Source organism: Zingiber officinale, chromosome 1A, assembly GCF_018446385.1.
Source record: "Zingiber officinale cultivar Zhangliang chromosome 1A, Zo_v1.1, whole genome shotgun sequence".
Classification (NCBI taxonomy): Eukaryota; Viridiplantae; Streptophyta; class Magnoliopsida; order Zingiberales; family Zingiberaceae; genus Zingiber; species Zingiber officinale.
In genome coordinates, this window is record NC_055987.1 from 142,065,832 (window position 1) to 142,087,329 (window position 21,498).

Genomic DNA, 21,498 nt, shown 5'->3' on the forward strand with positions numbered 1-21,498 from the left:
TCGGACCAAGTGTCCAGTTTGTCCGATCGAACCCCGCGTGATGAAGTGGACCTTGTTTTGGATAACACTGACTTGACTTAGAGTTTTATCAATACCAAGGGACTCGGTATTTGACCGGCCCAAGGGTCCAATCGAATGACCTTTTGATCGAGATGATCATCTTAACTAGCTAAGAATATTAACTCCTCTTAATTTTGACTACCATATCAATCGATCTTCTAGATTTTGATCGATCGAGGTCTCATCTTATTCACCACATCAAGTACTCTTTTGTTTTTATTTAAAAAAAACAAACAAAGGCCCGCTCTTATTTGAATTATGCAATCATAATGAATTAATTATACATTTGGCACTGCATGGCATGAAGGCCTGCCTTCATGTGCTTCTTGACCTCAGCTTCTGAGCCACAAAGAAGCCCACTGAGAAGCCGACAGCTGCTGCATAGATCAACTTCTTCTTACTCTCAAAGCTCTTCATCAACTTATCCACCAGTCCACCGTCAAGCCAGTACTCTTCTATCTCCTCGATTTTGTTCCTCCAATTCGCACCTTCCCACCTTCCTTCTCCTCTCTCTCTCTTTCTGCAAGCCTTTGGCTTCTCTCCGTACATGGAAGGTGCTGCTTCTTCTGTAGTATCATTTTTACTCTTTGCCTTGTCCAATTGCTTCTTACGTTCCTGCTCCCTGTTGTCGGCACCAACAGTAGGTTTGTCCTCTGGCAAGCTTCCTTCTTTTGCCTTCTCCTCTGTTTTATCTTTCTCAATCTTTTCCTTGGGCGAGTCTGGTTCCTTGGGCATGCCTTCTTCTTCTTCTTTGCTTTTCTTCTGCTCATCTTTTGGCATGGGCTCTTCTTTCTTCTTGCTTTCTCCACTCTCTGCCTTCTCTTTCGGGGTGAGTTTTTCTTCCTTCTTCCTTTCTCCACTCTCTGCCTTCTTCGTTTCTCCATTCTCTGCCTTCTCCTTTGGCATTTCTTCCTCCTCTTTCCTATCAGGATCCTGCGTAATCCTCTTCTTCGGCATGGACAGTGACAGCCATCCTTGTTCAAAACCCCCTCTGATTTGTCCGACGTCTGCATCCTTAGGAACGTCAAGATCTAACTCGACTCGGGCGACGGTGGTTTGAGCCAGAGGCTTCATGCACCTCACCAACAGCTTCATGGAGTTCTTGTCGATCCGGACCCTGATGTCTTCAGACCTGAAATCTTGATTCCCGTGTAAAATAGATAAAAGGTACATGGAATAATCAGTGTGGTATTAAGATTTAACGTGCATGGATATATAAGATTTCTGAAAGATGGTCGCATCAAATCTGGAAGCCAAAATAATGATTTGGAGGCCATAATTCAAAGTTTTCGCAATCAGGTCAATTGTAGTAGTTGCGGTAAGAAACAGAAGAGAGTTTCCTTTTGAATGACAAGCCAATTGTGCCCCCTGACTTGCTTAAGAAACCACACAGATTATACCTGGAAGATGAACACGGAGAACATGACTCTCGACAGTTTCAGTATGTTCGGTCAGGGGCGATATATCCTGGTAAATCACTTGCTTGGGCTGTCCTCTGATGCTATCCATCAACAACGATGCTATATCAAATCCGCCTCTGCTCACAGAAGAAAAGATCTGCGAGAGATTTATCTGCTTTGTACGATGTAACTCTCAGTTTGTTCCATGGATTTATAGAGATGCGTCGCTCTGTTTCTTGGCTTGGTGTTGCGGCTAAAATGGCTTCCCAGTCATTCCTTACCCTTCCTTCATGCTGGATGTTGTCTTTTCTTACGGAAGGAAAACTAGAGTGTAAAGAATACCTTTCTGATGTTTTGGACTTCCAGTTTCTAATCAAATTTCTAATCATTAAAGTCTAACACATACATTATTCAAATCTTTAAAACTCACTTTTAAATGAACATAACTTCGTATAACAGTTTGTAATGAATTCACATGCAAAGGTGTTAGATTAAATAATCTAATTCTGGGATTCAGGCTGCATGACACAAGGTACTGCCATAATATCTCTACTTTGTGAAACGGGCATGCTCATGCACAAGTTGCATACTTCGAGCTAGGGACACCAAGCAATGGATAGTTGGATCCATTTAGATAAATGCCAAATATTTGAACAATGATGGACCAAACAAAGTTGCGTCGACCATAAATAAATACTCATCAGAGTTGCATTTTAAAGACACTCTAGCTATCAAATGGCATAGTATTTTTATCCACAGCAACCCCCACTGGACTTGCAAAGATGAATCATCTACAACAATACAAAGTTTTTAATTTGGCTAAGCTATTTCAGATCCTTGAGTGTTGTATGTCGATGGTCATCTAACATTGGGCTTTGGTGACCGGCGATATGGTGAAGCATGTGAACCTTGTGAAAGGCTCCTTGTCGGCTGTTGTCCTTGTCTTCCGAATGAACCTTGTGGTTTCAATCCATTTCTAGCACCCAAGCTATTGGAATGTGTCATTGAGCGTTCTGTTTGCATGGTCTGGTAGAAATAAGAAGAGCTTGCTAGGTCTTTGAGGTTGATAATGGGTCCGAGGGCTTCAACGACCTCACTCATCAGTGGCCTCGCTTTAGGATCACGACTGAGACATGCTTGTGCAAGTTGGGATACTTTCTGTGCACCTTTGATGGAGAAATTGCCCTCCAAGTGAGGATCAACAAGTTTATAAAACCGGCGCCTTTCTCCAAGGTGTGGGCGCGCCCACTCCACAAGATTGTGCTCTCCGTTAGGCCGGTTTTTGTCCATCGACCTTTTTCCTGTCATCATCTCAAGTAGCACCACTCCGAAGCTGTAGACGTCACTCTTTGAAGTCAAATGCCCTGAGATACATACATGATATTCAAGCATAACATTCATAATGAAGAAAAGTGTCAAATTCTAGCATGGACTTATATAACCTAGAAGAAAGTCTAGTACATCTTGAGTAAAAATATGAACTGCAATCACATAATTTGTCTGTCTAAAGACTCATATAGTTTGCTCAAATTGTGCATAGAGTGTTGATTTTTTTTTTCCTTTTATTTCTGTGAATTAGGGTTGGGGTCAGGTAAATTTCAGGTTGAAAATGGTTTCAGTTTAAAGCAAACGAAATATAGCCTGGAGTTGGACTGGAAGGCATGGGACCCAACCAAACTCTAAATCCCTATAGAAATAAAATAACTTTAAAAAAAAACTGAGACATCATTCATGACCCCAAAGCCTGGAACTATTGGATAAGTTCAGGTTTGGTTTTTGTGTTTCCAAAATATTTGGCATCCTTAACTTAGGGATTAAAGGGTGGTGATTAAGAACAGATTATTAGAAAGGATAGAAAACTATCACATGTTAGCAATTATGATACATGAATATGTAGCTCAAGATCAATTGGGAAAAGAAACACGGTATGCTAAACTTTATGACATGAGGGTTGAGAAAACCAAAGGAGACTTCTCTTAAACCATTAAACAAAAATGTATCTGTAACGACTTGTGAAATTCTTGTGCGTGGATCAGTAGAAATGGTTGGAGTGACCATGGTGACCAACTTAGAATTAGCACATAATCTAATAAGGGACATGATCCTGTCCGAATGCCGAATCAACGGACGCTGGACACGGGGCGCTCTCCGACTGCTGACGTGGATCTTCGGCTGGTGGCACGAAGCTCCGACGAACCTGCACAGAAGTCGGGCCGGGAAGGGATTCCCGGCGGCGACCTTCCGACGCTCAAGTCAGGCAAGCAAGTGGTGAAAAAAGTGGCTCCAAGGTTGTATATCGCGTACCTCCGGCGAAGTATGAGGCTCTTTATATAGAGCGGTGAAAGAGCTCCTGCACGTTCTTCGAGACACATACGTGTCCGCAACCCATACCTCGGTATGTGTCTGTCAGAAAGCTTACCTGACGCCATACTGCTATAGTCCAGGCATGTCCTCGATGGGACAGCGGAACCCCCTGTCGCGTGATTTGGAGTATGATCATATCACGAAGCATGTCAGCTGTCAGAAGATGTCCATTGTCTTTTTCCCCGAACATATGCCGGGCATCCGACCAGCCCACGTCCGCCTTCCGTCCGACCGGTCGTATATGATGGTCCACTTGGGAAGTTATCGGTAATGTGTTTTGTGGCGACTGTTAGCAGTATGCTTCATGCCTTCGGCCGAGCGTGCCGTCCGCTCGGCCCTACGATCTTGTTCAATGAGCGCCGGAACCCCGACTTCCATAGGGGTGCCTTTTGCCATCGGCTAAACACCGACCGGCCGCCCGGTCGGTCAGACCACTTTCTCCGGTCGGCCTAGTTGGTCCGACCTTCTTCGATGAACCGCCCGGCTCTTTGACTTCCACGTGGCGTTGACCTGGTCCCCTGTTCTTACCGCCGGATCACTTGCCTCCCCTTCAAGTCTAGTCGAAGGAGGCGATTAGTCCGACTGACTGGACTACGAGTCTGGCCGGGCAGCTCAGTCGTGCTAATATCCTCCGATCGGCTTGCCGCAGAGATGGCCTTGATTCAATGGCATTCGCTGGATCCCCTCGTGTTCTGCGCCAATTTTTGACATTAAGGCTGAGCATGCGCTCATTAAATGCCTCGAATGGTCGAATGCCACGTGGCGTAATGCTATCATCGTACGGCGGTGGTGGCATGGTGCTTTGATGTGATCGAAGCGATTCGAAATGGACGGCCCGATGCACGCTTTGATTCCCGTGACCTGGATCTGACGGTGGAGGCCGCCCGGCCTCCACCCTATAAATTCTTCGTTTCCTTTTCTCTCGCATTTGCCTCTGCGATTTCGACCCTTGCCCCCAGCACTTTAGAGCTCCGACGATTGCGTTCTACTGCTTCCGGTGATCTCCGGTGTCTCCCTTCGATCTTCCTTCTTTTTCGTAAGGTTCTCCCCCTGCCTTTCTTGTTTCCGGTGCTTTCTTTACATTTCTTTCTCTCGTTTTTGCTCCCGGATACTGTTCCGGCGATCTCTTCTTGTTTCTGTCTGTCCTCTTTCCTGGTCTCCTTCGCTCGGCGAATGGCCAGTTCTTCGCACCCTGAAGACCAGTCCCTCGGCCCATGGTACACCACCATGCAGTCCTGATTCGACCAGCGTGATTTTGATATCCTAACAGACAATTTCGAAATCCCCGAAGATTTTGAAATTCTTTTGGCCGGTCCTTCCGCTCGGCCGCATAGGCCGCCGCGCGGAGCCTTCTGTGTCTTCCGCGACCAATTTACCGCCAGTCTGCGGTTCCCTGTACATCCTTTCATCCAAGATGTTTGTAATTATTTCGGTGTGCCGCTCGGCAGTCTAGTACCCAACACCTTTCGTCTCCTTTGCGGTGTTGTTGTTTTGTTCAAGATTCACAACATCCCCCTCCGACCGGAGGTCTTCTTTTATTTCTACTACCCTAAGCAAGCCGAGCCGGGCACCTTCATGTTCCAAGCTCAACCCGGCTTAGTCTTCTTCAACAAGCTACCTACTTCCAATAAACATTAGAAGGATTATTTTTTCTACATCCGTATGCCCGATCGGGCCAACTTCCCGACCCAGTGGCAGGTCAGCCTACCCCCTACTCCCGAGCTGAAGAAATTCAAGACCCGACCGGACTATCTCCACGCTGCAAATATACTAGCCGGTCTGCGACTTGACATCAACAAGCTTCTTCACGAAGGAGTGATGTACATCTTCGGCCTGAGTCCCATACTGACTCCTCTTCCGACCGGCTTCGGTAATAACTTTGCTTGGGCATTTGCTTTAATTGCTAACTGATTTCTTTTCTTTCCCTTGCAGCGGATATCGTCATGGATTCGGTGATGGCCGACGTTTTGAAGAGAAAGGCGGCAGCGCTAGAAGCCGCGGCAGCCAGAGAAATGGAAGCGTTGGGTATCCAGCCGGTCGGATCCCACGAAGGAGAGAGCGGGACTCAAGCTGAGTCGGCCGCTCAAGCTTCTCAGCAAAACGTGGCCAGCGGAGCCACACCCCCTGGAGAATCGACTGCCCCCGAGGAAGGTTCCGCTCGGGAGGAGGAACAGCCTTTACAAAAGAGGCGCCGAGTGGAGACTCCCCTGCGGTCGGCTACCTCCGCGGTCCAACCATCCGAGCGGGTCACTGCGACTGCTCGGGGCAAGGCGCTAGAGGCCGAAACCATTTCGTCCGACCGGACGCCTTCTGAATGGGACGAGCCAGCCGCGCCAATTGAGGCTATTCCAGTCAGCACTCTTCCGCCCGCTCGTCAACCAGTCCAACGCTCGACCATTCATTCGCAGTTCTCGGTGCCGGCTTCTGATCCCCTCCCGAAAGCCGGTCGGACGACCCCCGGTCATGGTCGCACCATTCGGGTCACTCTTCATCTCCCGACTGAAGAGCTGCTGCCAGAGGCCGACCAACCGACTGCGCCCGAGCACACTATCACCCTGAAGGGGCCTCTCGCCGAGATGTGGGCCGACGCTCGGGCACGCGTCGCCCTGATCCCCATCGGGAATTTGGCTAATAGCCATATGCAGCAGGCTACGGGGGTAAGTTTGTAATCTACCAAGTTTTGTCTTCATTCCTCCCGATCGGCCAATAACAGCTTCTAATTCCTCTCGTCAGAGATGGGTAGAGGAAATCGCGGTTTCCAACCGCTTGGCCTTGGTGGATGAAGAGCTGCGGCAACTGAAGGCAGCGGTTGGTCCGTCCGGCCATCAAGGACCGTCTTACTCCGAGCTGCAGAAGGAGCTGAAGAAGGCTCAAGATATGCTGACGGCCGAACAGAAGAAAACAGCCGACCAGGCTCATCATTTGGCCGAGCTCGAGCGGCAAGTCAAGTCGCTCGACCAAAAATTTACCCTGGCCACCACTCGGAAGAACACGGCCATTTCTGACTTGGAGAAGAAGAATGTGGAGGCTCGAGGTCTGGAGCTGAAGGTCAAGGAATTGATGGAGCAGCTTGACCAAGAGAAAGTGAGCCGCTCGGCCGACGCCACTAAGCATAAGGGCGAGCTAACCACTTTGCAAGAATCCCTCGCTGCAGCTCAATCGGCCTTCAAAGAGTACCAAGAGGCTGAGCCGAGTCGGGTTGCCGCCCTAAGACAGGGCTACATCCGCTCGCCCGAATTCTCGGAAAAAATATGCGAGCGGATGTACACAGCCTTCGACTTGGCCATGACTGCCACCATGACCTATCTGAAGTCGAAGGGCCTTCTTCCGGAGTCTACTAATATCCCGGCCGGCGATCAGGTGGCGCTTCTGGATAACATCCCAAAGACCCTTTATGATTATATTGAATAGTTCCTGTAATTCGGCCATTCGACTGGATGTCATCCCTTTTTGTAATTAGGCCGCTCGGCCTAAAGTTTTAACTTTAATGCAATGTTTTCCTTGTATTTACTGCCTCTTTACATAACCAAAATGTGTGTTTATCCGCTCGCCCATTATTACTTCTCGTGCTCCCACTCGGCGAAATATACCATGTCCCTCTTTCAAGATGTTAGAGCTCATTTACAAGATGTTAAGTACCTTTGGATACTGGGCCAATCGGAGCGTAGAGACGGTCGAACGGTATCGAAATCGCGTGCCTCGGGACACTTGCCGTACTTTTTATTGCTATAATCCGATCGGACGTTTATAGACGCCGGCTCGTCTCTCGATATTTAACGTCGGAGCTCGACGGTCTTCCGCTCGGACGTTTATAGACGCCGGCTCGTCTCTCGATATTTAACGTCGGAGCTCGACGGCCTTCCGCTCGGACGTTTATAGACGCCGGCTCGTCTCTCGATATTTAACGTCGAAGCTCGACGGCCTTCCGCTCGGGCGTTTATAGACGCCGGCTCGTCTCTCGATATTTAACGTCGGAGCTCGACGGCCTTCCGCTCGGACGTTTATAGATGCCGGTTCGTCTCTCGATATTTAACGTCGGAGCTCGACGGCCTTCCGCGTGGAGGATTCGCTCTCGATATTTAACGTCGGAGCTCGCGGCCTTCCGCCGGACGTTTATAGATGCGGTTCGTCTCGATATTTAACGCCGAGCTCGGCGGCCTTCCGCTCGGATAGACGCCGCTCGTCTCTCGATATTTAACGCCGGAGCTCGGCGGCCTTCCGCTCGGACGTTTATACGGCTCGTCTCTTGATATTTAACGTCGGAGCTCGACGGTCTTCCGCTCGGACGTTTATAGACGCCGGCTCGTCTCTCGATATTTAACGTCGGAGCTCGACGGTCTTCCGCTCGGACGTTTATAGACGCCGGCTCGTCTCTTGATATTTAACGTCGGAGCTCGACGGTCTTCCGCTCGGACGGACTTGATGAGAATGTCGTCCACATACACTTCCAGATTTCGCCCGATCTGCTCTCTGAATACTTTATTCATCAAGCGCTGATATGTGGCTCCCGCATTCTTCAATCCGAACGGCATCACATTATAGCAATAGGTGCCGTCGACCGTCACGAAGTTGACTTTTTCTTGATCTTCACGGGCGAGCGGCACTTGATGATAGCCTTGGTAAGCGTCGAGCATACAAATTAATTCGCAGCCGGCCGTAGAGTCCACTAGCTGATCTATCCGGGGCAGAGGATAAAAGTCTTTCGGGCAGGCTTTGTTGAGATCCCGAAAATCTATGCATACTCTCCACTTATTGCCCGGCTTGGAGACTAATACTACGTTCGCCAGCCAGCTCGGGAACTACACCTCGCGTATATGGCCAGCTTCCAGAAGCTTCTCCACCTCCGCCCGGATGATGGCATTCTGCTCGGCGCTGAAATCTCTTTTTCTCTGCTTGACTGGCCGAGCGTCCGATCGGACGTGGAGCTCATGCTGCGCAATACTTGGTGAAATTCCGGGCAACTCATGTGTCGACCAGACGAAGACATCATGGTTTCTTCTGAGGCATTGGATCAGCTCCTCTTTCTGCTTCACCTCCAGATCGGACGCAATGAATGTCGTAGCCGTCGATCGGGTTGGGTGTATCTGCACTTTCTCTTTTTCTTCATAAACTAAAGAGGGAGACTTTTCAGTTATAGCATTCACCTCGATCCGTGATGATTTCCGAGCGGAACTTGCTTCTGCTCGGACCATTTTAATGTAGCATCGCCGAGCTGCCAGTTGGTCTCCCCGTACCTCTCCCACTTTGTCTTCGACGGGGAATTTGATCTTCTGGTGGAAGGTGGAGACGGCTGCCCGGAACTCGTTGAGCGCCGGTCGTCCCAAAATGACGTATGATGAGGGAGAGTCGACCACCACGAAGTTTGTAGTCCGCGTCCTTCTGAGCGGCTCCTCTCCCAGCGAGATAGCTAGCCGGATTTGCCCGACCGGCAGGACTTCATTGCCCGTAAACCCGTATAGCGGGGTTGTCATGGGCAGCAGCTCGGCTCGGTCAATTTGTAGTTGATCGAACGCCTTCTTAAATATGATGTTGACCGAGCTTCCTGTGTCAATAAATACGCGATGAATGCTCGATTGATGAGGGCGTCGTCGTGGGACACTTCGACTCCTTCCAGTTCCACAGGCCCGATGCGGATCTTGGGTCCCTCTGCTCGCTCCCGATTGTAGCCTACTGCATGGATCCGGAGTTGCGGAGCTGCGCCTTTACGGCTCGATTGGAGTCTCCTCCTGTTGGCCCACCAGCTATGATGTTGATCTCGCCTCGAGAAGTATTGCTTATTTTCTTCTTCCCGGCGGACGGTCTCGTTCTCTTGGCCTCGAGCGATTCCCTTGGCTGATGATGATGTTGTCGTTCGGGTCTCCCTAGTCACCCGTCGCCCGGTTCTCTGGTGTCGCTCGTCGATTGAGCGAAGGGATCGGCGCCGTTCCGGGACAGGATGAGCCACGAGGGAGACTTGACAATCCCTTGTGTTGTGCGTTTCCGATCGGTGGAAGGAACAGAACATCGGAGTCCATTCCTTTCTTTGGCTTGGGCGATCGGCTACCTCTTGTTGAGACAGCGTGCAGCCTTGTTTCCTGATGAGGGCGCGTTCCCTCAGTGCGGGGTCCACTTGGTGGCATGTGGTCGTAGTCTCGGGCGGCTTTCGGATGAGCGATCGGAAGAAATCCCCATCCACTAGGCCTTGTGTGAAGGCATTCATCATGGTCTCGGGTGGGCCGTTGGAATATCCATGGCCACTTTGTTGAACCGCTGGATGTAAGCTCGGAGCGATTCATGAGCTTCTTGTTTGATGGCGAACAGACTAACGCTGGTTTTTTGATAGCGCCGACTGCTTGCAAAATGATGGAGGAAGGCCGTTCGGAAGTCCTTGAAGTTTGTGATGGATCCGTCCGGCAGCCTCCGGAACCACCGTTGAGCCGATCCCGAGAGAGTGGTAAGAAAAACTCGGCACTTTACTCCATCTGTGTATTGATGGAGAGTGGCTGTGTTATCGAACTTACCCAGATGATCATCCGGGTCGGTTGTCCCATTGTACTCGCCGATCATCGGAGGCACGTAGTGCTTGGGCAGAGGGTCTCGTAGAATAGCCTCCGAAAATTGACGATTGATCCGCTCGGGAGATGCGTCCGCTCGGGGGGCTTTCCCTTTTCTGTTATCTCGTCTTGGCATTTCATCCGAAGATGATCCCCGATCTCGATTAGTTGCTACGGCTTCAGGAAGAGTGCGGAAGAGAGCCCGATGGAATGGCACTGTCGCTGGTGGTGCTTCCGCTCGGCCACCCGATGCTGACGTTGCTTGCTGCTCTGGCCGCTCGACTGTTGCCTTCTGTTTTGCTCCACAAGCTTGGCGGCCCTCAACTCGATCAGCGCGTCAAGTTCCTCAGTGGAGAGCGTTACCGTGTGTTGTCGTCCAGTCTCGTCCATTGTTTCCGTTCGGATGCAGGAGCGTTCCCACAGACGGCGCCAAATTGATCCTGTCCGAATGCCGAATCAACGGACGCTGGGCACGGGGCGCTCTCCGACTGCTGACGTGGATCTTCGGCTGGTGGCACGAAGCTCCGGCGAACCTGCACAGAAGTCGGGCCGGGAAGGGGTTCCCGGCGGCGACCCTCCGACGCTCAAGTCAGGCAAGCAAGTGATGAAAAAAGTGGCTCCAAGGTTGTATATCGCGTACCTCCGGCGAAGTATGAGGCTCTTTATATAGAGCGATGAAAGAGCTCCTGCACGTTCTTCGAGACGCATACGTGTCCGCAACCCATACCTCGATATGTGTCTGTCAGAAAGCTTACCTGACGCCATACTGCTATAGTCCAGACATGTCCTCGATGGGACAGCGGAACCCCCTGTCGCATGATTTGGAGTATGACCATCTCACGAAGCATGCCAGCTGTCAGAAGATGTCCCTTGTCTTTTTCCCCGAACATATGTCGGGCATCCGACCGGCCCACGTCCGCCTTCCGTCCGACCGGTCGTATATGATGGTCCACTTGGGAAGTTATCGGTAATGTGTTTTGTGGCGACTGTTAGCAATATGCTTCATGCCTTCGGCCGAGCGTGCCGTCCGCTCGGCCCTACGATCTTGTTCAATGAGCGTCGGAACCCCGACTTCCATAGGGGTGCCTTTTGCCATCGGCTAAACACCGACCGGCCGCCCGGTCGGTCAGACCACTTTCTCCGGTCGGCCTAGTTGGTCCGACCTTCTTCGATGAACCGCCCGGCTCTTTGACTTCCACGTGGCGTTGACCTGGTCCCCTGTTCTTACCGCCGGATCAGGACCAATATCAATACAAAGATGTAGTAAGGAGAGACCCGATAATGTGAGCTTCCAGAGCATATCTAACACACTTTGAATAAGAGGAAGAGAAGAACTGAATAGCTCAATTTTGTTGTAGTCATCATTAGCACCGAGCCCTGTCTAAAAAATACACAAGGATCTAGAGGAAGAGAAGATATATTTAACAGAAATAGGGATCCTCAGCAAAGGTAAGATACGGTGAACCTAACAGGATTAAGTTATGAGCTTGAGGGTCAACAACAGCTTTCTTGAATAGGACTTATGTTACTTATGTTATACAGTAGGCAACCTTATCATTCCTTTATAAACATCCAACATACAAGCCAAATATTTATGATCCTCGCCAAGTTATAACAACGAATGTCCAACAGATATCCAGAACTAGCACAGGCCTAATCTCCGTGTTGAACTTAGGCTCTGCCAACTTGGGTGTTTAAGATGAATTGCATTTTCACCATGAAATATAACTAAGGATTAATTGAAGAATGATTTCAGAAACATTAAGAGATACAAAATTTAACAAATAAGAGGGGAAAAATAGATGAAGAGAACAAAATCTTGAAGAAATTGACATGGAACCTTTCAAGATATAACCTATGATCTCATATCAGCAATATACCACAAAAGATCAGGTCAAAATTTCACTTAGAGAAGCAGCTCAATACTGCACCTGTCATAACATACTCAGGAGCTGCATATCCATATGTACCCATCACTCGAGTAGACACATGAGTTTTATCACCTTCAGGAGCATCTTTAGCGAGCCCAAAGTCTGACAGCTTAGCATTGTAATCCTGGGAGCATGGATTTCAGAACGGACAGAACAGACACTCCAGGGCAAGATAATAGTATTTGTTACCTACCACGTCTAACAGGACATTTGATGACTTGAAATCGCGATATATCACTGGTCTTTCAGCTTCCTCATGAAGAAAAGCAAGACCCTTTGCAGCTCCAAATGCAATTTTCATTCTTACAGACCATGGTAGAGGAAGGGTTCCTGTCAAAAAGAATAAACAAAAAAAACTATATAGCACTAGAACCTGACATACAGATAAGAAAAGAATAGCAGCATGATAAAATACACGTTCAGGTGTTCTACAAGACTAGATTAACAATGAAAAACATTAGTGTGATAACTGACATAACAAAACTAGAGAAAGAGAAAGATACAATATAATGGCAAATTGGACAAGACAAAAGACCCATTACTGGTAATTCATCAGGAACATTACCTATGTCTGCCATGTACCATAAGAGACTAGGCACCAATAATAATAATAAGCAACTTAAAGCTTGAGTGGAAAATTAGTATTAATCAAATATTTCCCCTAATGGCTGACTAAGAAAGCATCAATCAGTACTAGTAACCGTATATACTAATAGAAATTCCACATCACTAAGATTCTGTAATGTTGTTAAACTTGTGGGAAAAAACAGACTAGTTTCCCAAAATTTATAAAATTTGTTGCAGAGAGAGGATAGATAATGTATGATAGGTGACACTTCAAAGACACATTTCCAATATGATAGGATCAACTGCAATGAAAAACAAAATGAATGGTCTTCATATCTGAAATTATAGAGGTAATCGAAGGACACAATTGAATAGGGAAATTGTGAATTTGCCACCAAGAAACATTGGTTGCGACATGTGTAATACAAATCAGTAGCCAGGAACAATGTCAAAATTGAATCAAACACAGACCTCTAATCACATTGAATCAGATATAGCAGATTTATGCCACTTAAATTATAGGAGGCATTTTGTAATTCATAAGGCAGACACTCTAAACATTCCCCACTTCTAGCCAACCAAACATCAAAAGGAATCCTCATACTTATATATGTAAGGGACCATAGCAGAGGACACCCCTTCCAACTACTATTTCTTGCAAATAACTCCATCCTAACAAATCCTTGTAATCCATGTCAACAAACCACTTATGCTAATGTAGGTTAATTTATGTTCAATGTATAGCATGATACAGTCTATTATTGTTGTTAATGCTAATACACATCTACAATGGTAGATAATCAGAACTCACCATCTGTTGGTATAACATGGCGGTTATAAGACATAACCCACCACCCAAGATAACACTAAATGATTTACTCATGGATGATGGTTTACTAGCAAATAATGAGCCTATCACAGATGGGGCCATAATGGGGTAGTGCAAACTGCAACGGGTAACACCCATAGATAGATCCAAAGATGCTCATTGATTGGTCTTCAACATTTAGTGAGCATTATGTTGATAGCAGTACATATCACTTTAGCAAATGTGGAATTCTTATAGTTATTACATTATCCATTAAGTGCAGTGTGTTGTTGTAGAAACTTATGTTGCAATAGACATAAAGAATACGCATGATAGATAATTATTGCAGTGGCATGTATTTTTTTTTTTTACCTTCTGTTTTGAAGTTTATGATGCATTATTGATGAACCTCAATTGTTGTCCAATTTTATTCTGTACCTATAACCATGTTGTTTTCATATGTACTTTTCAACATTTGTGCTCAATTTCCTTATGCGCCTCCAATTCTGGATGCCTATTAGTTGAGCGCACTATGTACCCAAGGACAGTGGTTGTTTGTTTCTCAAGCGATGTCTTTTCTCTGACACTACATTGAATTACATGAACCAAGGGAAATTTTCTGTTTGGTGGATTGACCTTGAGCTGGGTGTATAGTTTCCAATTGACCTATTTCTCCCTTCCTCATCTACATCTGAAAACTATGTAAAGGAAAGACCATACCAATATTATATAAAAGGGCAGCCCGGTGCACGAAGCTCCTGCCATGCGGGGTCCCGGGGAAGGATCCATTATACGCAGCCTTACCCTGCTTTTTTGCAAGAGGCTATTTCCAGGATTCGAACCCGTGACATTTTGGTCACATGACAATTTTACCGTTGCGCAAAGGCTCCCCTTCATACTAATATTATATCAAAACGAATTTTGTTCAAGAAATGATACATGAAAAAATGTAGACAGCACTAACAGTTCTCGTATTGCCTTCACTTTCTCTCAGAAAAAGGGGCATGCATGTGCATATTTTAGACATCTTATTCAAGGTATAGCTCCAATCCAACCACACAAAAGTAAAGGTCGTAACTACATAAATATCTCCCTCCAGCTCTCACTTGATTTTCTAGTAGCTGTACAGGTTGCCTCAGTTGTTGAAATTATTGTTCTAGAAATTCCAGAATAATGGCTGTCCAAGTAGTAGTTATGGACATGTAGTTTCACTATGAAACATATAAGTGCAATTCTAGGAGGCATGTAAGAAAGAGAGTTAGACATAATATGGGGAAATTTGTCTAATTGCTGCTACTTAATTATTTAAATAAAAGTTAAAGTTGCAGTTTGCAAATTCAATCCTACAACACAATCTGAATAGTGTTATTCTTGTATTGTTCGGAGATTAGGTGGAAGAGCAATTATGGTTTTACAAGGGATATTTTTGTGTAGATTGAAGTGCCAAAGCATCATTGGCTTGTTTGTTTTTACAGGAGTGTGACATTGCCTTGCTTTCTTCGTGTATTTAAAAACCTCAAAACAAATGTTGACTAGCTAAGTCACAGGATAGCATATGGCAGAAAATTCCAATTAAATCTAGTGAAGAAGAATCAATATAGGATAAGTTCGATTACTGTAAAATGCAAACATCATCTATTAGACTTCAAAGTTAACATCAAAAAGAAAAATGTAAAACTTGTTATTATATGATAAACAAGGGGGAAAAAATCATAGTCGATGCATGATTGTGAACATTTCAATAGTATCTAGGATCTTTTATGGAATCTAATGGAAGAAAAAAAAGAGAATGCATGGAGATACATACTTCTAAATAGATGGTTCTCTAAACTTCCACGAGGCATAAACTCATACACTAGCAGTCGTTGGTCATCTTCAATGCAATAACCGATCAATTTTACCAAATTTGGATGTTGAAGTTGACCAAGATAATCAACTTCAGCCTAGACATAAATGAAGAGGGATTCACATCAAAAATATCCAACAGATGTACAGTAAATTATGTATTGATAACCAATTCATAGAACTAAAACTGATGCTTCTAGGATAACATACCAGCCATTCTTTATGCCCTTGAAGTCCATCATGGTTAAGAGTTTTGACAGCAACAGTAAGCCCTGTACCAGGTTTCACAGGAGCAGTTCCATTCTCCTCAATCCATCCTTTAAATACACAACCAAATCCTCCTTCTCCAAGAAGACTTTCAGGTCTGAAATTTCTTGTTGCTGATTTGAGCTCATTGAAGGTGAATTTCCGCAGTTGAGTTGCAACCTTAAGCTCCTCCCCAACTTTCGACATAGATGAATTACTTTCAGCATTACTCGTGGTAGTAGAACCAGACGCCATTGGTGCAACTGGTTGGTCCCTACTACCATCATTAGTCGACTTACTTTCTGTAAACCCATATTAAATATGCTGGTTATAGGAAAATATTGTAATGCCACAAATTATATCTTAAATCAACAAAAACAACAAATTCAGAGAGTAGTTTGGTGGCATTGTGAGATGATAACAAGCATCCCCTGATTATATAAAGAAAAAAAAAAGAAATTAAAAGTGATAACTTCTGTCAACTGTACATCACATAAATGACTGCCATGAATACTAAATTCAACGCTCATCCTTTTAGCCAACACTTCAACATGGTGAATATCATTAACATTATGCTGATTTCTTCAAAGAAAAGGGCAATTTTATGAGGAAAGCTTTCTTCAATTAGGCAGGTAATTAACGTAACAGTTCTCTGAATAAGAAGCAACCTGTTAGACAATCGAAATAGTATAAAACATTGTTTATACAGAAAGAGAATGAATTAGAATCAATCTCTGTTTGTGTAACTAGGAGATAAACGTCTTATCCAACTAAGTGTAATGTTACTTGTATAGAAAGATTGCTACTTTATGAGCTAACTAACAGACCAGGATTTGAGTTAAGAATATGCTTGAATAGTGCAGTTGTGTAAGGGCAAATTCATTGACCTTTTCCGTTACCCAGCATCGGCAGCAACGTCATCATGAAGCTGGATAATTTACCAAGCAAATAATCTGTAACTAAGCATATGATCAAATCCCTTCTGATATGAGATAAGACTACTCCCAGAATATTGCCCGAAATAAAATTACTAAGATCGTGGCTACCAGATACCAAAAACAGAAAACACAGGTATTAGTGGTTGGAAAGGATACGTTACTGAAGTAAAAGGGAGGTTGTCTACCCATTATAACGACTACAAGCATCACGCACGACTTCGACAACCACAGAAAGACCACCGAGTGCCAAAGTGGAAGACAAGTTGCAGAAGTAAGGATAGATTACCGCACTGAGTGGCTGCGCTGCTGATGGAAGTATCCACCTTGTCTCTAGAACTGGAAGGGACGCAGCCCCCCATCAATCGAAACTTCATCCAGCAACTCGTCCCCTCACTCTTGCCGCTACTGCAGTCCTTGCTCTTCTTCCTCCTTTTCTTCTTCGAACTTCCTTCCTTGGAACCCTCCCACGAGGCCAGCTGCGCCACCTGGGGCCGCAATCCCATGTCCAAGAAAGCAAGCAGCTCAGAAGACCACGAAGCCACTCCGAAGATCGCCTTCCAAGAAAATCTTTCGCCTTTCCACCGGCGCAAAAATCACCAATCAGGAACAAGAAACCGCGAGCAGGAGGAGGAAGGGGAAAAGATCAAATTGGAGAATGATTGGCAGCGGAATGGTGGAAGAACCCAAGATAAGGAAGAATCTGGCGTGGAGTAAAGAAATGGAGGGAAGGAGAGGGAGGCGTCGGCCACCCTAAATTGATTGGGCGAGCGTAAGAATAAAGAAAAGCGAGTGGAGTAAAGCGAAGAGACAAAGGGGGAATCTAACGAGCTCAGTGTAGCAGCAGCAAACAGCCGCAAGCCTTATTTCTGTTTTTGTTTAAAAAACATTTTCGGTATTTTTGCAATAAAAACATAAAGTGATTCAAATGATCAATTGAAGAACTTCTCGATTTAGAATGATTTACTTGTTTAATAAATAGAAAACGACTTCAATATGGTCACTGCAATTCGTTAACTTTTTCACATGGATCTCTGATAGCTCCGAAAGAATCATATCGAATGAGTTAACATCGTAGATTTAATGATGATTAAATGGTTGAACGTGCACATCAACATCTAATAGCGTTGTAACCAATTTATCTAATCTATCAGCAACCAGCCGCTTCATCAATTACTTTAGAATTCCCCCCCACAGACTAACGCAGATGATTCATACAGACATATTAATAACCCATAAGTATGAAATGTCTCACCGGTTATCTTATCTCACCCCCAGACGTGATTTATCCCCTTTTAAAAAGTATATGGCCACCCTGAAAGGACTGCCACCAAAATGACAGTTTCACCTCCTACTGCACATAGATTACTTCAGAATTTTCCATTACTTTTGATTATACAAATTATGAAGGACTTGACAATCACTTATTTTGTATTAGTACTTAATTGCTATCGTATAAACATTGAGTCGAGTCCTTGAGCGACTTGTTAGTTGAGCAAAAGCCCGACACAAAATTGTAGTTTTGGTCAAATATGAACCTTTCTCATCTCCTAAAGGGTGGTTAGGAAAATGATGCCCAATATCTGAGTCTTACATTAATCATTTCGTGAGACAGGTATCCAATGATAATGAACTGAGTGTTGTGCCATCAGTTATACAAGATGATGAAGAACATAAGATCGTATGTTGACAGACAACTACGTTAACATGGAAAAAAAAAGGGTAAATGATTCCCGATGCTGCTGAAGAATCTATGAGGTCATGAAAATGTAGCATGTAGATTGTGACCTTCTTGGTCTCCTGCAAAGAAATAGTGGTTCGTAAGGGCCATCGGGTATGCATCAATTTACAAAAAGTAATGTGCAGTCTTAACATTTTGCATTGAGTTTAATGAAGAAATAAGATCCATATAGTTGGTCCCGAAGAATTGGAGCGAACAAAAATTATGATAATGGTGAATGTTCATTCTGGAAACGTGATATTATGCAGCAGCTTGTTTGAAGAAGCAAAGTACCAATATATACCACCCTGAAGTCAGTACTGAAGACACTAACGTGATTATAAAACTAATATTCATCTTCCGATATTTGAAATAAAAAAAATGTTATTAAGAAGAAAAAAACCTAAACAGAGAAGCTGAGACTGTACAATAGTATAACCAGACGACAGTGATTCACCATAATTTTTGATTGAACCCCATATATAATTCATATTGGATTTGTGATTTATGGGAGGAATAAGAGATAATATAGTTAGACCAAAAAATTGGATACATTTAAGATGCTGCAAAATTATCTTTTGTTATTTGTCATGGACCTAAGGTTGATTGGTAAATCTAGTAACTCTCAATGTTATAACATATCTAATTTCAACTTATATAGTTAACAAATTTATAATGTTTTCCATGTATAAATTGATGTGTTACTAATCTACAATCAAATTTGTTGCAACTCAACAAGGCCGCAAGTCATGTGGTCAATACAACACTATTTCCAGCCAATAAGTATGGCATATCATAGTTTAATTGAATTTTAATGAACCTAAAATGCAAGTTGGAGAGTTTAACAAATCAAATTATTAACTATAAGAACCAATAGAGCATGTGGTTGCTGACCAACTATAAAGACGGTGCTCGGTAGCTACTAGCTTCCAAGCATTGATAGGAAGGTGAAGTTAGAATTTTACAAAGTTAGGTTGATTGTTTAACATCCAAGTATAGATATATATTTACCAATTGATACCTGAACGTATACAATGCAGTAGAAGTATTGAATAAACAAATATAATCAATATGCCAAGCTTATTGTCAGAGGTTGCTAAACTGTAATGGTGCTGAATCTGATCAATGGAAATAGTTGGCTGGCAGAGTTCACTGAGAAAGCTATTGGTAGACTGAGTATCCAGCAAAAGATTACAGAAACTAAGTCAAGAAGCTTAAATAACATCAAATAATTTAGTTTGAAATGTTCTGGAGCTTATTCAAAATGTTCTGAACTTTCCAAAACGAGATCATCCTGTTTTATTTTTATTACAGATGTTCCTGTCATTTTGTGCCCCTAATAATTCCCAAACTATGGGGAAGGAGTGAGGGGGAATTGAGTAACAACCGAGGAACAACGCAGTAAATTTCTAATATCGTAAGTAAAGATTCAAAGATTCTAGATCCAGTATAGCACCTCCTTTGAATAAGAATACCATGACTGATTGCAGGAGAAACAACAACTATACTAAAACTATTATTGTTCCCCATAGCTGTGAAATCAGCTACCTAATATAATAGTATAGTTGTCCATGTTGAATTGAGATATCATAAACCAAATGCACTTCTATGCTCCTTAATAATCAAAAGAAGAATCAATGCTCAATATTGTATCTCTATCTGTATAATTAAGCGAACCATTCTAGACCTAGACATGATGCACAATGACTTGCGCTATTCCAGTTAGAATAGGCAAAAAGAAAAAGAAGAGGAAAAAAAAGACTAGGGTGCGTTTGGTTTGCACCGTTTTCATTTTCATTTTCATTTTCTGGAAAACGCGCGTTTTCTAGAAAATAGAAAATGACTTTTTATCATTCTCTGTTTTTCTAGAAATAAATAGCCAATTTTTTAGAAAACACGCGCGGAAAACGCAAACCAAACATCATTTTCTAGAAAATACACGTTTTCCATAAAATGAAAATGGAAAACGCGCATACCAAACGGCCCCTAAGATTGAGGTCTTTTTTGCTTTAATCTATTGCAGTCCTTTCAGCGGAACAAATCATTGCGTTAGCGGCAACGACCTTAATAATTGTACGATATATGAGGAAGGAAGGGAAACATAAATTAAATAGAGCCCGATGTGCAGATTAACCTTTGGTTCTACGCAGCGGCAACTGTAGGGTTACGGCCCTCGCAATCAAGGCTTTGATCGAAGTTTCGGGAGGGATACTTGGCCGACGTGGGGCCGACCTCGAAGACGATATCTTTTCCAGAGGATCGGATCCCTGTGATCGACCACCACCGGAAGAAGGCGCGGACCCGTATGCCTTGAAGCCCCGTGATGCGGCCGGCGACAAGGTTCCCGGTGACTCGATTAGAGTAGGAGGCTAGATAATTGTCAGGAGGGAGGGTGACGCGGCATGCCTCACCGAAGTCGACCTCGAAATCGCCAGAGGTTCGGTTGAGGGAATAAGCGACGACGCCGGCGGGGAGGAGGCCGACCGGGAGGCCGCTACCCTGCAGCTCGTCATAGGCAGTGCTGGGATTAGGGTTAAGATTCTCGGAAAGGGCTGGGAAAGCGAGGACGAGGAAGGCGGCGAAGGCGAGAACACCTCCACCTTTCAACATTTCCGCAGCGTATTGAAGTCAAAGTGTTTGCCGTTGTGATTTGGGAATGGCATAAATGGTCTAACCGAAAAAGAAATTAAGAAATATATATATTCAGTTTATTTTTTTTAGACGGAGGAGAGGAAGACTTTTCTTTATCTGTTTATTGATTTATGAGACGAAATGTGTGAAATTAATTAATTGCTTTCCGTGTTCTGTTTCCTTCTGACAATGTAGAAAGAGAGAGGGAGGAAACTTCCCGTGCAAAGACTTAGTGTAGGTTTACTGTAGAGTGTGGATGAGAAAAAGAACGGAATCAATAATAGAAAATTATCTTTAGAGGAAGAGAAAAGAAAAAATGAGAAATTTTTTTCTTTGCATACTTATTTACTTTGATAGAGGAAAGTGAATATTTGTGATATAATTTTATAAATAAAAAAGAGTGCATACGTCATTTTTTTTTTTGTACATAATGTAATATTGTGAGTTAAAAAAGCTAC

General features: G+C 44.4%; 3 protein-coding genes across 3 annotated transcripts; all 3 read right to left on the reverse strand.

The window, feature by feature from the left end:
* Positions 1 to 273: 273 nt before the first annotated feature.
* On the reverse strand, positions 274 to 1,674 carry LOC122036637 (vicilin-like seed storage protein At2g18540). Its single transcript, XM_042596023.1, has 2 exons — positions 1,461 to 1,674; positions 274 to 1,199 (listed from the first exon to the last, which is right to left on the reverse strand). Exons 1-2 carry the CDS (start codon positions 1,567 to 1,569, stop codon positions 376 to 378), a joined length of 933 nt encoding a protein of 310 aa, XP_042451957.1. The 5' UTR covers positions 1,570 to 1,674; the 3' UTR covers positions 274 to 375.
* A 452-nt stretch (positions 1,675 to 2,126) lies between these two features.
* On the reverse strand, positions 2,127 to 17,547 carry LOC122036626 (serine/threonine-protein kinase PBL34-like). Its single transcript, XM_042596013.1, has 6 exons — positions 16,979 to 17,547; positions 15,719 to 16,056; positions 15,471 to 15,606; positions 12,482 to 12,618; positions 12,289 to 12,412; positions 2,127 to 2,824 (listed from the first exon to the last, which is right to left on the reverse strand). Exons 1-6 carry the CDS (start codon positions 17,193 to 17,195, stop codon positions 2,319 to 2,321), a joined length of 1,458 nt encoding a protein of 485 aa, XP_042451947.1. The 5' UTR covers positions 17,196 to 17,547; the 3' UTR covers positions 2,127 to 2,318.
* A 712-nt stretch (positions 17,548 to 18,259) lies between these two features.
* On the reverse strand, positions 18,260 to 21,087 carry LOC122036644. The gene is made up of 2 exons (XM_042596038.1): positions 20,544 to 21,087; positions 18,260 to 18,489 (listed from the first exon to the last, which is right to left on the reverse strand). The coding sequence occupies exon 1, from the start codon at positions 21,017 to 21,019 to the stop codon at positions 20,552 to 20,554; it is 468 nt and encodes a 155-aa protein (XP_042451972.1). The 5' UTR covers positions 21,020 to 21,087; the 3' UTR covers positions 18,260 to 18,489; positions 20,544 to 20,551.
* Between the last annotated feature and the right edge of the window lie 411 nt (positions 21,088 to 21,498).

What these genes read in the sequence shown, in the direction of transcription:
- LOC122036637 (XM_042596023.1), bottom strand. Translation starts at nt 1,569, where the DNA reads ATGGATAGCATCAGAGGACAGCCCAAGCAAGTGATTTACCAGGATATA. An exon ending in TCTCCGTGTTCATCTTCCAG is followed by an intron (nt 1,200 to 1,460) that starts GTATAATCTGTG and finishes ACGGGAATCAAG; the next exon opens with ATTTCAGGTCTGAAGACATC.
- LOC122036626 (XM_042596013.1), bottom strand. Translation starts at nt 17,195, where the DNA reads ATGGGATTGCGGCCCCAGGTGGCGCAGCTGGCCTCGTGGGAGGGTTCC. An exon ending in AGAGAACCATCTATTTAGAA is followed by an intron (nt 12,619 to 15,470) that starts GTATGTATCTCC and finishes TCTTTTTGACAG; the next exon opens with GAACCCTTCCTCTACCATGG. An exon ending in TCCTGAGTATGTTATGACAG is followed by an intron (nt 2,825 to 12,288) that starts GTGCAGTATTGA and finishes TATGTATCTCAG; the next exon opens with GGCATTTGACTTCAAAGAGT.
- LOC122036644 (XM_042596038.1), bottom strand. Translation starts at nt 21,019, where the DNA reads ATGTTGAAAGGTGGAGGTGTTCTCGCCTTCGCCGCCTTCCTCGTCCTC.